The sequence below is a fragment of the Nilaparvata lugens genome, chromosome 13 (genome assembly GCF_014356525.2).
Source record: "Nilaparvata lugens isolate BPH chromosome 13, ASM1435652v1, whole genome shotgun sequence".
In the NCBI taxonomy this organism is placed as follows: Eukaryota; Metazoa; Arthropoda; class Insecta; order Hemiptera; family Delphacidae; genus Nilaparvata; species Nilaparvata lugens.
This window is the reverse complement of record NC_052516.1, coordinates 23,269,812-23,286,563: the sequence shown is the minus strand read 5'-3', so window position 1 is coordinate 23,286,563 and position 16,752 is coordinate 23,269,812. Positions and strand designations below refer to the sequence as shown.

The window sequence follows — 16,752 nt, the reverse complement described above, 5'->3', positions numbered from 1 at the left end:
ACTATTTTCCATTTCAATAACATCTTCTCCCTCTATAATGAGCCCTTTTTCATCTCTACACGTTACTGAACATGTAATTGAGGAGGAACAATTGGTTGAAAGATAGGTACTGTTTGACCAGCGAAAGAATGCCCCCGGCGGAGTGGAGCAATCTTAGGCTGTACTAGCTTTTTCGAACCGTCCTGAAAACATCAGTCATAAAATAAAAAATATCTCCAAAAACTTCATAAATATTGAATTAGTGATGTAAAACAGGTCAGAAATCGTTTTTCTTCAGTACTTTTTTTTATAAATTCAGTCATTTCAAAGATAATAGTTATTTGTATATCTAGAGTGAAAAGTACGACTTTTTCTCCCTGTGGGAAAAAGTTTGAAGCCCGAGGCGAAGCCGAGGGCAACAATTTTCCCGAGGGAGAAAACGTATTTTTCGCTCGTGATATACACAACATTTTTCCTCCATCTACATTTTTTTATAGAAACTGCAAATAGTATCATTTTAATAACTTACGTATTGGTGAAAATGTTTCCTATCAACATAACCTAAAATCTGAAACCTAAAAACCGGTCGGCTGATTGGCACTGCCGATTGCGCTATCTATTGGCAGAAGTTGTAACAATAAAATTATAGCAGATGGGCGTCTACCAAAAATGGCTGACTCCAGATCACGCGGTTCAGATTTGAATTGCAGATCGAAAATATTTGTTGGCTGGTATTTTGAATAGAATAAAATATTTTTAAAATTGTATACATTTTTAACGTCTACTAATATTAAGAATGTAATATCAAACAAACATATTTTTCATGAGTTGATCAAATTTCTGGTTGTGGTATTGAATTCAGTTGACTCAATGACAGACACCTCTATTATGCTTTCTCATCTGAGCTTAGACCTTCTAACCTATTACAATATAAGTTTTCAAATAGAGATGCTTCCCATGTTATTTAAATGGAGTCACTTTTCCTCCCTAGGGAGTTTTTCTGTTTTTTACTACCGAGAGCGAAAAAGTGACACTTTAGTATTATGTTTCAGGGAGTAAAGTAAGTACTTTAGACAGTAGGTGGAGGAAAATTTCATTTTTGTCAAATTAGCTATTTTCATTGAAAGCCCGTATTTTTTTGTTTACAACTCTTCTGCTCAATAACTACTGAACGGAATAATTTTTTTTTTTGGCATGCATAATCCTTGATTCTTCTTCAAGCCGATGATATAACTATTCTTTAGGAAAAATTGTTGGTTTTCTCAATAATGGGACATTTCTTGGATAATAGTAGTTTATTGGTAAGCGTAATAGTGCAAGGTAGAACATCCAAAAGTATCTCTCTGCCGATAAAAGCCATGAGAATAAATAAAATAAAGTAGGATAGACAAAATTCCATTGTGATCTTACTCCTTCATGGGAAAATTCTACTACAGTGTTCAATTCATAATCAAAGTTTCATCATGTCTGATACTGGGTCAGTCTTCTAGTTCTTATAGAGTCAACATTATCACGATGAAAATCAAGAAAACTGATCAAATTTTTTCCGGCCCTAGAGGCTGAGCAAGCTGATAGGATGTTTGTCAGGAAAAATTAATGAAAAACACAACACTAAACAGTCTCTACAATTTGAGCCGCTCGCGCCAATATCAAATTTCAACGAGGGCTTTTCTTCCCCGGGAAAAATGAGATTGATTATCACTCTTCACTACACTTTCCCCCGAGGAATTTTCTCACCTCTCATTTTTATATGAGCGCTTTTCCCAGTGAGCCTCAATCTTCATTAAAGCAATCGGGGTAGTCGCTCCAATTATAGTCTCGCCAATAGAAACCATCATCACCTCTGGGAAATAAGGAGAGAGGGGGAGTGTGAGAGACAGAGAGAGAGAAATAGATAGGGGAGGAGAGTGAGTGAGAGACATGATAGAAGATACAGTGAGAGAGAGAGTGGGAGGGAGAAAGTAGAAAAAAGAGAGAGTGAGAAAGAGGAAGATACAGTGAGAATGAGAGAGAGTGGGTGGGAGACAGTGAAGGTGAGTGTGAGACAGAATAAAGGATACAGTGAGAGAGAGTGAAAGAGGGGAAGATACAGAGAGATTCAGATTCAGATTCCTTTATTCATATGTTCAACAAAACATAATTCAACTTACGTTCTAGCGTTAAAAATGAATACCAGTAGCAGTAAAATGACATGGTGAATCATAATATTAAACTAATGAGTTTTACAATAATATTGAGCAGGAAAAATGCAAAAGTTAAGTTACTATTGTAATGTTTTCACATGAAACGGTGAAATTTTGACCTTATAAGAAGTCCATTCTCAGAGAGAGAGAGAGAAAGAGAGGAAGATACAGTGAGAGACCAAGAGGGTGAGAGAGAGAGGGTGGAGAGTGAGATGGTGAGTGAGAGACAAAATAGAAGATATATAGAAAGAGAGTGTGTAAGAGAGAAAGAGGGTGTGAGAGAGAAGGTGAGTGAGAGACAGAATAGAAGATACAGTGAGAGAGAGTTGAAGAGAAGGAGATACAGAGAGAGATAGAGTGAGAGTGATAGGGTGCGAGGGCGGTAGAGAGTAGAAAAAAGAGAGTAGCATGATGAAGGAAGGGAGGGAGAGTGGAGTAAAGAGAGAGTGAGAGGGAGATACAGAGAGAGAGTGATAGTGAGTTGGTGAAAGAGATGGAGTGAATAAGAGCGTTTGTTCTTCATATTATTCTTTCGCCGGAAAATTGGAGGTCGTCATCATTTTTCTTTAGTCCTGGGATCGATTTTCTTCTTTTCATCTCATCATCTTTTTCTTCTGTGCTTTGAGATCAATCTCCTCATCCTCTACAATACTCAATTTCAAAGTTTCTTGTTCTTTACATTGCTTTTATGTGTTTTTTCAAGCTCGAAGTAGAAGAAGCTATTAAAAATCCATAGAAAATCATGAGCGAGAAAATTTATTGTATGTTTATCCTGTGTTATTGATTCACTGGGGGAGAATACAAACTTGCATGAGAAATATACGGGTTAATAATACCAGTATTTCTTGGTAGCTTGCAAATTTCTGTTCAAATTGTTAAACTTATATTGTAGCCTACATTCAGTCCAAATTGAAACAGTGTAAACTGAATAATATAATTCTATCACCCCACAAAAAGTCAGGTCACCCTCAATTTGTTGCCAATCAATGTATTCATTCACTGGGCTAACATATAGCAAGGTCCCATTTGGAGCTGTGACGTAACGTGTGACGCTAACAAAAGATTAGTGTGGCATGAGTAGTTCACATGTAAGACACACGCTGTCGAAGAGTGTATACAGTTCTTCGATCTCTCTCTCTATTTTCGAACTGTGAATTACTATCCTGAATTTGAATTTGAAATACTATCTTGAATTTATCCTGTTGATTCTCTCCCAATCATTTATTTGATGCTGTGCTTCAATGAATGGTTCAATGCAATAAATGGGTGGGAAATGAATAAATAATAAACCGTGGAATTTTATCTATGTATTCCATAAAAGACTATCAATTTCTAATATAATTGTAACATATTTATACTCACAATGATTCGAATTTTATTTATGTATTCCATGAAAAACTATCAATTTCTAATATAATTGTAACATATTTATACTCACAATGATTCTTATTTGAAGTTGAATCTTTGTGTAAAAATGGAATAAATAACAAAACTATCAGTGTTATATGGAACTGTCAGTTTCATATAATTTATATTCATAGTACAATCAAGTACTTATCAATAGATAAGTGGATGTGACAGTTACAAATCGTTTCATTCAACTATGCGATTGCTATCCAACTATAATTTATGGTAAAATTGTTTCATGGAAAAATGATTTTCATAAAAATTTGAAAGTACTTTTGTGTTTTTCAGGTTTACTGTTCCACCGCGCCATCCTGATGTCAGGTTCAGCACTGAGCCCTTGGGCGTTGGTTCGCGAGCCGTACCGCTTCGGCCGGCAGGTGGCTCGGCACGCCGACTGTGCACCTGATATGCCCAGGCGCACCTGCTCAGGTGCTTGCGTGACCGGCCGTTGGCGCGCCTCATGTCTGCGCCCATTCAGGCACCTGAGTTCGCCGCTGCCTTTGGGCCTAGTGTCGATGGCGTCGTCATAGATTCGGGACTGCCTGAGAAGAGGCCTCAATCTCAACAAGGTTGGTGAATAATGATAATATCAATCCATTCATTTTTTCCAGTTTCCTTGCCCTATTACCGTAGGTAAGGAAAGTATTGCTTTCCGAGAAAAACTAAGGTACCCCAATTTTGAAATTTCTATACTTTTCAAGGTCCCCTGCGTCCAAAAAAGTGGTTATTGGGTATTGGTCTGTATGTGTGTGTGTGTGTGTGTGTTTGTGTGTGTGTGTGTATGAGTGTATGTTCGTCTGTGTACACGATATCTCATCTCCCAGTTAACGGAATGACTTGAAATTTGGAACGTAAGGTCCTTACACTATAAGGATCCGACACGAACAATTTCGATCAAATGCAATCCAAGATGACGGCTAAAATGACGAGAATGTTGTCAAAAACAGGATTTTTCGCGATTTTCTCGAAAAAGGCTCCAACGATTTTGATCAAATTCATACCTGGATAAGTTCTATCAACTGCAACAAGTCCTATATCTGTAAAAATTTCAGGAGCTTTGCCATATCTATGCAAAGTTTGATTTTAGATTCTCAATTATCAGCCTTCATATACAATTTAAACAAAAAATTCCAAGTGGAAAATATTGAGCATGAAAATCTCTGCAATTAATGTCTAGTAACATTTCCACCTAGAATTAAGAATAAGCTTGAAATTCGAGAAAATAATTATGATTATTTAATTCCAAACTGTTGGCAACTGTTGGTTCTATTAAATCATCCACTACGAAGAGATAGCAGACCTCGTGTGTTTCCAGCGTTATTGGCCTATCACCAGCTGTCTCATATCTTTGAACAGTAGACTTGAGATGCGCGAGTACATTAGCGTCAGGTGATCAATTATCATAACGGCAAGGAAAGTTGTGTGAGTGCGCCACACCAGATTTTTTTTTTGTTATCATCATTCAATTTTAGCTGTTTTACATCCATGAAATCGAGCCGGTGAACAGCTGATTGTAGAACAAAATAAACATATGATTCTCATTACAGCATACTATACCGTAATAAAATCATATGTTTTCTTTAAAGTTGTGTATGTTTCCTAGTTCCGAATTTGGAGCAGCAAAACTGGTACGAAAACCGCCTTTTAGCACTCCAGGTGGAAGTATCGTCAACTACAATCAAGAAATTCCTGATTTGATACTCGTAAACTAGGTTATGTTTATAGAATGCATGTAATAATGTCAGCACAAGCAGATAATGTTTTCTGTTTCTCAATTATTCTTTTCTAGATTATTATGACAAAGAAAGTGTAAGCTACTTGGACGTGAATGTCTTTTGCAGTCCTCGAATCAAATTCTAGTCTCGGCTAACGCCTCGACTAGAAACATCATTCTCGCCTGCAAGAGGCCCCTTCCCGTCCTTTGACTTAAGATACTATAATATTTATTCATTTACTTATGTTCATTCCAAAATTTTCATTCATTTATGCATTAATTGACAATAATCTTATAAAAGAAATCTATTGTTCTAAAAATTCTAAGGCCAGCTACTTCCCCTTCTTCTCACTCTTCTTCTCCATCTTTCTCTTTTCCCCTTCTTCTCCATTCTTCTCTTGTCTTCATCCTCCTTCACCAGTCTTTCTCCTTCTTCTTCCATCATCATCCTTCCTCTTTCCTCTTCTCTCGTCAGTTCTTCCTCCATCTCTTCCATTCCACCCCCTCTTCCTTCTTCTTATATACCTCCCACTCCTTCACCATCACAATTACTTCTTCCTTCTTCTTGTTCTGTTCCTCACCCTCTCACTACTTCTTTTTCGCCTTCTTCTTCACCCCTTTTTCCACTCACCATCGTCTTCTTCTTATTCTTTCCTCTAGACCCTCTCTTCTTCTTCTTCTTCTTCTTCTTCTCTTCTTCTTCTTCTTCTCTTCTTCTTCTTCTTCTTCTTCTTCTTCTTCTTCATCTTCTTCTTCTTCTTCTTCTCTTCTTCTTCTTCTTCTTCATCTTCTTCCCCTTCTTCTCCTCGTACTTCTTCTTCTCCCCCCTCTTCCATTCCTTTCCCTTTTTCGCCTCCTTCTTCTTCCTCTCTTTATTTTTCTCTCTCTTCTTCTCCTTCTCCTCTCTCTTCTTCCCCTCTTTCTCCTCCTTTTTATCTCCCTCTTTTTTTATGTTCTCTCATTCACCTCTCTCTTCTTCCCCTTATTCTCCTTCTTCTCCTTCTGAAGAAACTTGAAATTGCTTCTCATAAAACATTGTTGCGGAGTGGGTGTGGAGGTACTTAGTCGTTCCAAATTTCATCGGACTATTTTCGAGCGGTTGCCAATAGTTATTGAATAGTTATTCTGTGATAAAACATTTTTTACAGATTCAAATTTCTAGATACAATGTTCACTCTCAGTGGAGAAAAGGAACAGACAATCTGGGAAATACACGTATTTTTCTCTCCAAAGAAGTGACCTTTATATGATATTGAAGTGAGCAATAAATTTAACATGGAACGATGTGTGAGAGAGTGAGAAGCAATCGGAGAGAAAAGGATGGAGGGGAAAGTATGATTGATTTATTGTAACATATTGCAAGGTCTTAAACTTCGCATTGCATTGATATAAGGAGCGTTGATATTATGGCTGTTTTATCAGAGAGGGATTTGACAGCTCAAAACTATCACTGGATAGCGATAGACAGAGATAGAATGATTGCCTAGTTGGGATGATGAGAAGGGAGAAAAAGATAAAAGATGAAGGAGAAAATGTAGTGAAGGGTGGAGAAAGGAGGTGCAGGGAGTAGGAAGAAGAAGAAGGGAGGAGAAGGATGAAGGAGAAGGAGAAGAAGAAGGAGAAGAAGAAGAAGAAGAAGAAGAAGAAGAAGGAGAAGAAGAAGAAAAAAGGAGGAAGAAGGGTGGTTAGCCTTGGAATTTTGTGAATAATGGACCACTTTTGTAATCAACTATTGTGAATCAAAAGGGAGAAGATGAAAGAAGAGAGAAGGTAGAGGGAGAAGAAAAAAGATAGAAGACGGAAGAAGAAGGGGGAGCAGATAAGAAAAAGAAGAATTTTAGAGTGGAGAGATGAGGAGGGAAAAATAAGAAGGGAGAAGAAGTGGGAGACGGAAGAAAAATGAAGAATATGGAAGAAGATGTGAGAAGATGGGAGAATACGGAGGAAGGAGGAAAAATAAGGAATAAGAAGGAAGGAGGATGGGGAGGAATGAAGGAGGATGGAGACAGAAGAAAAATGGAGAAGATGAAAGAAGAGGTAGAAGATGGAGGAATATGAAAGAAGAAGGATAAAAGAATAGGAAGTAAGAAGAAGTAAGAAGAAGTAAGAAGAAGGGAGAAAAATGAAGAATAACTAAGAAGGGAGAAGAAGTAAGAAGAAGAAAGAAGATGGGAGAAGAAGGAAGAAGATGAAAGAAGAAGGAAGAAGAAGGAAGAAGATGAAAGAAGAAGGAAGAAGAAGGAAGAAGAAGGAAGAAGAAGAAAGAAGAAGAAAGAAGATGGAAGAAGAAGGAAGGAGGAGGGAGAAGAAGGAAGGAGAAAAAATATAGAAGACAGAAGATTCAAGAAGGAGAAATGAGAAAGGAGAAAGGTGGAGGAGAAATGATAAGAAAGAAGATGAATTTAGAAGAAGAAGGGAGAAAAAGGAGGAAGGAGAGAGAACAGAAAAGAAGAATGGTGAAGAAGTGAGGAGATGAAAGTAGGAGAAAGACGTAGGAGGGGAAATTAAATAGAAGAAGGAGGCAAAAGATGGAAATAGAAGTGGTAGAATAGTGATAGATAAAGATTAATGAAATTGATCATGATTAGAAGAAAGAGAGAGATTGAGTGTGAGTGAGTGAGTAAGAGTGGAGAAAAAAAATATCTATGAACTGAGGAAAGGTGAAAGATATTTCTTAAAACTATATGAAAAAGTGTTGAGCCTAAACTCTTAAAAACCGTTAAAACCCAAATACTGTTTAAAGCATGCACGGCGCAGTGTAGACAACCCGCTTAACACAGTTGAGATCTATTCAAGATTTATCGGCTTTCCATACAGAAGCTTTTGTGCAAAGAAATTGACATTCAAAATTCCACAAAGATAGAATTTAATGTATTTCAATGTAATGATTACAATTTCAATTATTCTGAACTGTAGAATATGATATACTAGTAGTTCTGTGAACAGTAGACCTCACGCAGTATTCTCATCCACAAGCACCTGATGTCATTTGTTTTAAATGTTAACAAACTCAGTTCACGTTTGAATTTGTATTCCATATGATATAATTCATCCAGTTCCGTGATAATCTTTCTATCTGATGAAAATTAATTTTTCATCGTTTATTTGTTTATTTTAAATCACCCATTAAATTAGGTTTTTGAAAGGTGAGAATATTGATACTAATGGGCACGCATAATAATACCATGATTGCAAAACAAAATATTGAAACCAAAGACCTTAAAACTGCGATTAGACCAAAGTTACAAACAAAATGTTAATAACTCAATCCTTATAGATTATATTAGATTGAACATAACTTATCATACACATGATGAAGATGTGTGTTTGTCAATTTCCGTTCAATCTAATAGAATCTTCTAGGATTAAGTTATTAACATTATGTTAATAACTTTGGTGTAAATCCAGCTTAAAGATACATACCTCTTTAAGGTATTTGATTGGAACTATAGACTTATACAAATACAGTAATAGACTGGCTTCTCCACACATCTGTGTAATCACTTGTCGGCTGATTTATGATGAATAATTCTATAGTCTGATTTCTACTCTAATATTGGCGTATGAAGGAGGCTCTTTTTCCTTCTATATTATTCTTGAGATGCAAAATTTCTAAAAACCTTGTATATACGTCGGCGCGAAATTCAAAAAGGAACAAACCTGTCAAATTTCATGAAAATCTATTACCGCGTTTCCCCGTAAATGCGCAACATATAAACATTTAAAAAAATGCCAAACCGTCGACTTAAACCTTAGACCTCACTTCGCTCAGTCAAGTATTATGATTATTTTATTATTATTATATAGGACTCGGCTATAACATACATTATATCTTTCGTGACTATAAGAAATAAATTATAACTTCTCAAGTTATTTAATTTGCTTTATGGGCCAATTAGCACTTAAAACTCGTATTTCACTGTTTCAACTGACAGATAAATTTCTGTTTTTGCGAAATCCGTTGGACTTTTCTGGAAACACTGAACAGTAATCACTTCGATTCCCCCCTACCCCTTTCATCTTTCCCCTCCACCCTTTTTCGGCTTTGTAGAGCTTTGAAGATTCCCTCGTTTTTTCTTCTTATTTCTAGACTTTTTGAGCGGGAGTTTTTTTGGCGCGTAAAGAGAAGAAAGAAAGAGTGAAGCTGTATGTTAGAAGACTGTTTTCTCGAAGCGTTCTATTCAGCACTGATCTGGGATTTGTTTGGAAGTGAGAGGGAAAGGAGTGAGAGAGTAGTACAATCTGGCTGAGTGAGAGAAAGTGTGGAGAGCGGAGAAAGAGAGTTATAAAGAAATGGGGTGTACGTCTATAGTAGAAGTTGAGGTTATATTGTGGTGAATACTCATATTGGCATGAACTAACCCTATTTATTGTGAATAACTGCCTGCTTGGCGAATTCAATTTTTTTCATTTTAAAGTTCCAAGCGATTAATCAACCAATAGTTATCGTACAGAGACATTATAGAACTATTTTAAACTAATATATTGGAACTTTATTGACTGCAAGATAGTGTACAATAGATATAGAGAGAAAGGATGAATAATAGATCAAATTGGAAAGGATTTATTCTTCAATCTTTGGATGATTCTTGCTGGCTCCCCCGGACGGATTTGATCCTTAGGGTGAATGCAAAAATGTAATATTGAAAGAGAAATATTTTATTGTTGTATACTTGACTAATAAAGGAGATTATTTATTCTATTTTATTTTGAATAGTAAGTAAGTTTGTGATTTTGTATTCGATTTTTTCAAATGAGTGTGAAATATCTCAAATTTTCTATTCATTGTGATACACTCTGATCCATAAAAATTATTGTCAACATTCAGAATAAGAATTTTCCAAATCATTATTCCTGGACCGAAAATCTGGATCAAGTGAGGGAGCAGTGTGTGATTTCATTTCCTTAACCTTTGGACAACATTAAATTTTTATCAAAATTGAGAGATATAGTACTGGCTCAGCCCAGCTCTTCCTTCAATGTGATAATTATATTATGATTAGAGTATTTTGTAGAATATATGAATAAAAATGTATGAATCATTTTACTCGTGCTGGCTAGAACTCTAATGAAACATTGAATAATTTGTAGAATAAGGTATTATATAACGTAGAGATAATTTGTGGGGATAGACTGACTTTTTTGCTCGAGATCCCCCTCCCCCCTCTCCCCCCTCGTCCATCCCTCCTCCCCTTCCCCCCGCCTGTAGGGCGGGGGGTGTTCTAAAAATAGATTTCCCCTTCCCCCTGTCCAGTGGAGGTGAGGGGGAGTGAGTGAGAGGGAGATATATCTTTCTCTCTCTTTCTAAAAATAGATTTCCCCTTCCCCCTGTCCAGTGGAGGTGAGGGGGAGAGAGTGAGAGGGTGATATATCTTTCTCTCTCTTTCTAAAAATAGATTTCCCCTTCCCCCTGTCCAGTGGAGGTGAGGGGGAGTGAGTGAGAGGGAGATATCTCTCTCTCTCTCCAGGTGAGGGAAAAAAAAATTTCCCTTTTAGGAGGAAAAATTCCCTCTCTGTCTACTGTCAAATTGAAGTGAATTCATATTTCTACATCTAATGCTATGGTGACAGATTGAGGTGAATTCTAAAGATGTGGGGGAAAAAATCTCTTGAGAGGGAAAAATTCCTTTGGTGACAAATTGAAGTGAATTCATATTTCTACATCTAATGCTATAGTGACAAATTGAAGTGAATCCATTTCGCTCTACTATGATGAGGATAGAGATAGAGATCTCCTTCTTTTACTCATGCCATCTCTTTCCCGCTCCCTTTCCGAAAGGAGATAAGAATCAATTGAGAAATTCTCTCCCAGTATAGATGAGAGGGAAAAATTCCTTTGGTGACAGATTAAAGTGAATCCATATTAAAGTGAGGTCAATGACTCTCTCTATATCTAATTGAATTGAGAAATTCTCTCTCATCTAATGCTATAAATCTCTACGTTCTTTTACATTTTTTATCTGCAATATCGTACAAGCATTTCCAAAGTTCATCGGAATTTTTAACAACAGATAATGGCGAATCATTTGTACAATCATAATGTAGATGACCGCTGTCTAGAATATTGAGCAGTTCGAAAATCTCAGATAGAATCGAAAAGTGTACATTTTCTGTTTTTGTTAACGGTAAATCAACATCTTGACATCCTGTTGAAAATTTAATATTCTTCGCAATTGAATCAAATTCATTAAATGAAATTGACATCAAGAGACGAGATAATTTTTTGAATTTTGAAAAACCATAACACTGCATCTTGCAGATGTTTGATGCGAGTCGAATGAGGGGGAAAGAATTCTAAATTGATGATATGCACGTGCACTAAAGATTACCCCACACGTGCTGTCTGCTCTAGCTCTAAATTAATGAGATGCACGTGTTATAGGCGCACGTGCACTAAAGATTACCACACACGTGGTGTCTGCTCTAGCTCTAAGCAGCAACTAAACTAAAAAACGTGAATGGGATATCGGAATGAAAAATCGTTTGAAGGCAGAAAACGTTTATTTACACATTTCACTACAACAACACATAACTTCATCTTCAATTCTAATTAGCTTATCTATACATAAATTATGAGGACGATAATAACATAGATAGTCTCTTATATCATTTAAATTCACCGTGCTTAGAAAAATGTCTTTCAATTGCTTCGCCAAACTATAATTTTCAGGAGTTGATTTCCTAATTGCACTTTCACACTCATCGTACCAATCAATACAGTTTTTTAACCTCACTTCCAATTCGTTGTCGGGAGCCAACCACTTTCTCGGATCCATGATGTTGAGCGAATGAAGAAAACTAGGTGTAGGCAGGAACTATTATAGAGTAATTAAGCGGTCTTTCTTCATCAATTGACGATAGACAACATGTACGCGCTTTATGCAGTCTCAATGCATGCTGGCAATAAACACACTGTAGATCCTTTCCGTTGTAGAAGAATCCATAACGAGCAAAGTTTCTTTTCTGTGAATTTGTGTACATCGGAGCCATTTTCATACTTTGCATTCGATTGTTTTCGCACAAGAAATTATTTGTTTGATACATATTTTTAAACAACAAAGAATTATAATGCTGGGCGGAGAATAAGGCACACCGAGAATGTGGATTATTTTTATGAATGTTGCATGCAGCATAACACCATGAACTAGTGAAAAAGCTGAAATCAGGTTTTGGAAAATCCTCTGGTATGCATTGTACGTTGCTATGCAATCTTCTTAAAAACTTTGCTTTCTCAGTTCCTTTTGTGAAAATTTTCTCATAAGCTGCAAGGTAATCACGAATTAATGACTCATTGTATTCTAAATCTCCATCTTCCCATTTTATTTTATGATAGTGACGTTCTAACCATGTTGCATCGTTATACAATTTTGCACTCAATTCTGACTTTGCAAATGGCGATTTGAAATGGAACACAATATAATTATTAAACTGATCAATTATGGCAAGTTCTTTCACAATAATTTGATTACAATCTTGTTTAAACCAGTGAAGATCAACTGTAGCAATTTTAGCAGTCGCTTGACCTTCTTTCTCTTCATAGGCTTTGTCTCTCCCCTCAGCGGCGGCGGCGGCGGCGGGGGCGGCGAGCGCGGCGGGGGGTTCCTCAAATCCTCCTTTGTCTTCCCCCACCTGCAGCGGCTTCGGTAATCCTGCGTCTCTCCCCTCCTCCTCCTCCACCTCCAGCGGCTTCGGCGTACTGCAGCTTGCTTCATAATAGAAACTATCAAGATCGCACTGAATACCAATAGAGCGAGTTTGCGGCTTATCCAAAATATCAGAACACAAAGAATAGGACATGTTGACTGTTCAAAGGTGAAACTGATAATGGCTTACATTTGTTGCAGTACACACCTTATATAACCTGCAGTGATGCACTCTATCAACAAATTACTGAACTTCTTTCACCATACTCGTGAGAGGTGTATATTCCATCACACGATCGCTAATTAAAACGCAATAAGCGGAAGTATTTGCAGGTACTGCACTTTTAAATTCCATTTCAATACGAACATCTGTCGATGATTTCAAATGACTTGGTTGGTGTGAACAATCTACAACAATCAGTGGTGTTGAATCACAAAATGTTTTAAAATCGATTTCTGTTCCGAGTTCACTATTGATTGAATGATTATAATACGAGGGTGCGAAATCCAAGAACATGCGGTATAAAACCTCCTTCTTACCTAGCAGATTTTCATATGGATAATACTCACTGTTCAAATATACTTTAACATTGTAAATACCGCAGCTATCGAAATTAGATATTGATTTATTTATTTTATTCTTACGATCAGTTTGAAATGCAATTATAACATATTTTGGACTATCAAAACTCGATGTGGTACGAACCGCCCAAGAATGGTTAAGTGAATTTTGCAAATTTGGTAATTCACAAATTTCCCAATGGCGGAAACCTAATTTCAGTGGAGTGTCAGCATCGAGCAGTCTCAAAAATTTCAGTCTTACATGATCTTCTAAAGTTATGTAGGGCATGCGCCATTGCAGTTTTGTAATTTTCACACTAACGTTTGTTCCGCTTGAAGACTCAACACAATTTAGATCTGTTGGTGACCTCAATAAGACGAGTTCCTGTTTCAAATTTAAAATTATTCTTTGAAAATCTTCAAAAAACGGGAGGATTAATTTCAGCGGAACACAGAAAGTGAATGTATTATCCGCTAGCTCATATCCTGCTCTGTCAAAACCAGCCAAGTGATATGTGTTTTTATCGAGAGTATTTTTCACCAATATAGCTTTAATTGTGGATGTTAATCCAATCAATCTTGATTTAGAAATTTGCTGACCTGCTAATTCATATCGTATTTCGTCAAAAAGGTTACCGATTACGTTACTGCTTAATTTATAGCCTGCTGCAACTGGTGTATCGGCTGGGTCTTTTCCCGGTTTTGTACAGTTAACTGTTCCCTCAATCAATATGAATGATTTACAAGGTAAAGAATAGACATCTAAAGAATTTATGCCAATACGTGCCTCGTCAGAGTTTTTTATTTCCTGTCCCGAATAAACTGTATGAGTGTGAAATTGGAATTTAGTAATATCATTATAAAACTGAAGGTCTGTCTCCACATCCAGTATTTCACTAATTGCCGCCGCTCCCCCGCCTAACATGTCGCCAATCGACTATAAAACCCAACTTTTCTAATATTCTCGCGCTTTTAGCCGACAAAGCACGTTTGTTTTTAGGTGTTGTCGCTATCGCGTTCCTTTCTCTAATGACTTGATTGTTCTTATTCGAACGTGGGTTGAAAATAAGATAACCCATTACTTTTCACGTATGTGCAACCTAATTGTAATTGTATCTCCGCGGAAATCAATAAACGATCCGTTCTGGTCCGTTACCTTTACATTAATAGTTTGAATTCGATGTGTATTCAAAGGTACATAAATAATCGGTGATGGTACTTCGTTTATTAAATAACCGCTAGGAACCTTTGGTAAAAATTCGTAGATTATATGATTTTGTTTTCCCTCAGAATAACTGCCGCAAGCTAAATTACACTCAACAAGAATACTGTCAACGCTTGTTATGTTAACCAAATGTTTGGAATAATGCCATTTATTTGGCTGCAAAACAACATTATCAAAACCAAGTATCTTAGCAATCGAATCAGAACGTGTTAAATCAATGGCTTTATCAGAATGAATTTCAATCTTCATAGTATTTACGTTTGCACGTATAATAAGTTTATTCTTCTTGTCATCAATATTCAATTTATTCTTTAAAGATTTTATAATATCCTCAACTTCATATGCACCAGTATCCAACTCGATTAATCTATCACCATATTTGAAGCTGGAATTTGTTCCTTTGTTAATGTTTGCAATACTATTGTAACTGGAAAAATTAATCAATCCAATTTCCCATTCACGATTTTTATCCAATTCTATAGCTTCTTGTAAATGTTCATAGAGATCACTTGTGTTAGATCGTAATGTAATAACCACCATCTTGTGTGTTCACCACAATCACTTAATTACAACTGATTTGCAAGAAACAATAATGTAAGATGACCACAAAAATCGCTATTTAATGGTTGCATATGCTCTACATTATAAAATATATTTACTCCATTTTCTTTTTTCCAATATTTGTCCAATTCGTATGGAGGTTGTAAATTTCCAATTGGATCAAAATACCAAACATTAGAACCAATTTTCTTATATGCTACCCAGTGTGTACCATCCTCGCTTTCCCTTGCTAAATTCACAATGGCATTTTCGTTTTTTAGAATTTTTTTGGGTAATGCATCTAGCATATATATACCTCTTAACCGAATCTGTAATAATTTCGACCAATCAATCAAATCATAATTACTCAATTCTCCTTCAATATTCATGTCTTCTTCTTCTTCTTCTTCTTCCTACTCTTCTTCGCTGTTGTTCTACGTTTCTTAACTTGGGGGAATAAACTCACTCCATATGATGCTGGCGGGGGTGGGGCTAGAAGTCTACCACCACTTTTAGGAAAAGGCTTCAAAAAATATCCTTTTCCTGCAATATGCTTTTTCAACTGAGCTATAGCTTTGCGTCTAATATCGTTACTATAACTTCTCCTCTCCCCCTTCTTCTTCTTCTTCTTCTTTCTCAAAGTCCCACCAAATGCCGCTTTAGCTTTCATAACGTTTGTAACAAGATAGCTAAGTGCTTTCTCGGCAAGAGGTGTTTGAGGATTTTTGAAAATGTCCCATGCAGCGTTCGCTAGAGCCCTGTCAGCTACCGCTCGAGTTTTATTATCACTATTTTGAGTATAGGCTATATCGTGGGCCTTGCAAGCTTTATCTAACGAATTTATGCCTTGATCACCTCTCTTTAACCTTTCATTAACCTTCGTGCCCGGCCCACAATACTGATATCCCGGAATATGATATTCTTCTCCAAGGTTATCAATTACCTTATTTAGAATAGTTGATGTTACATTACCTGCCAAACCTTTAAAAACTCTCGCCGCTGAACTCAAGATTCCTTTACCCCGTTTCCTTGAACTCTGCTTTTTTCTCAAACTCTGCTTTTTTCTCCTACATACCATTTTTCATTACCTTTCAACTCAATGGTTGAACATTAACTGAGGTTAATTAATTAATCAATACATCAACTTGATTTGGTTTAATGTTCAACCAATGAGTTGGAAGTGAATTCATATTTCTACATCTAATGCTATACTCTCAGATTGAAGTGATACATTGCTTGAATGATAAGAATATTATTTCAAATCTGAAAAGGTGAATGTGATTTGAAAAGGGAAGAAATGATGACGGGCCACCCACATCTGTGGGAGCACAAGAAGGAGGGGCGCGAGAAGCTGGCAGCGCTTGCCTGCACAGCTGTCTGCCTCTAGCGCTAACTCTACTGAGCATGCTCACAACAAACTATAAAAGACCTGTCCACCTTATTTAAATTATCATTCACAACAGAGCAGCTGAACCATTTCTTCTGTGTGATATTCATTAC

General features: G+C 36.6%; 1 protein-coding gene across 1 annotated transcript in view; it reads left to right on the top strand.

The window, feature by feature from the left end:
* LOC111051396 (neuroligin-2) overlaps positions 1 to 16,752 on the top strand; it is a 147,927-nt gene that overhangs the window by 39,325 nt on the left and 91,850 nt on the right. The window contains 2 exon segments of the mRNA XM_039440398.1: positions 3,858 to 3,980; positions 3,983 to 4,138. Of these exon segments, the coding sequence (XP_039296332.1) occupies positions 3,858 to 3,980; positions 3,983 to 4,138 (279 nt within the window).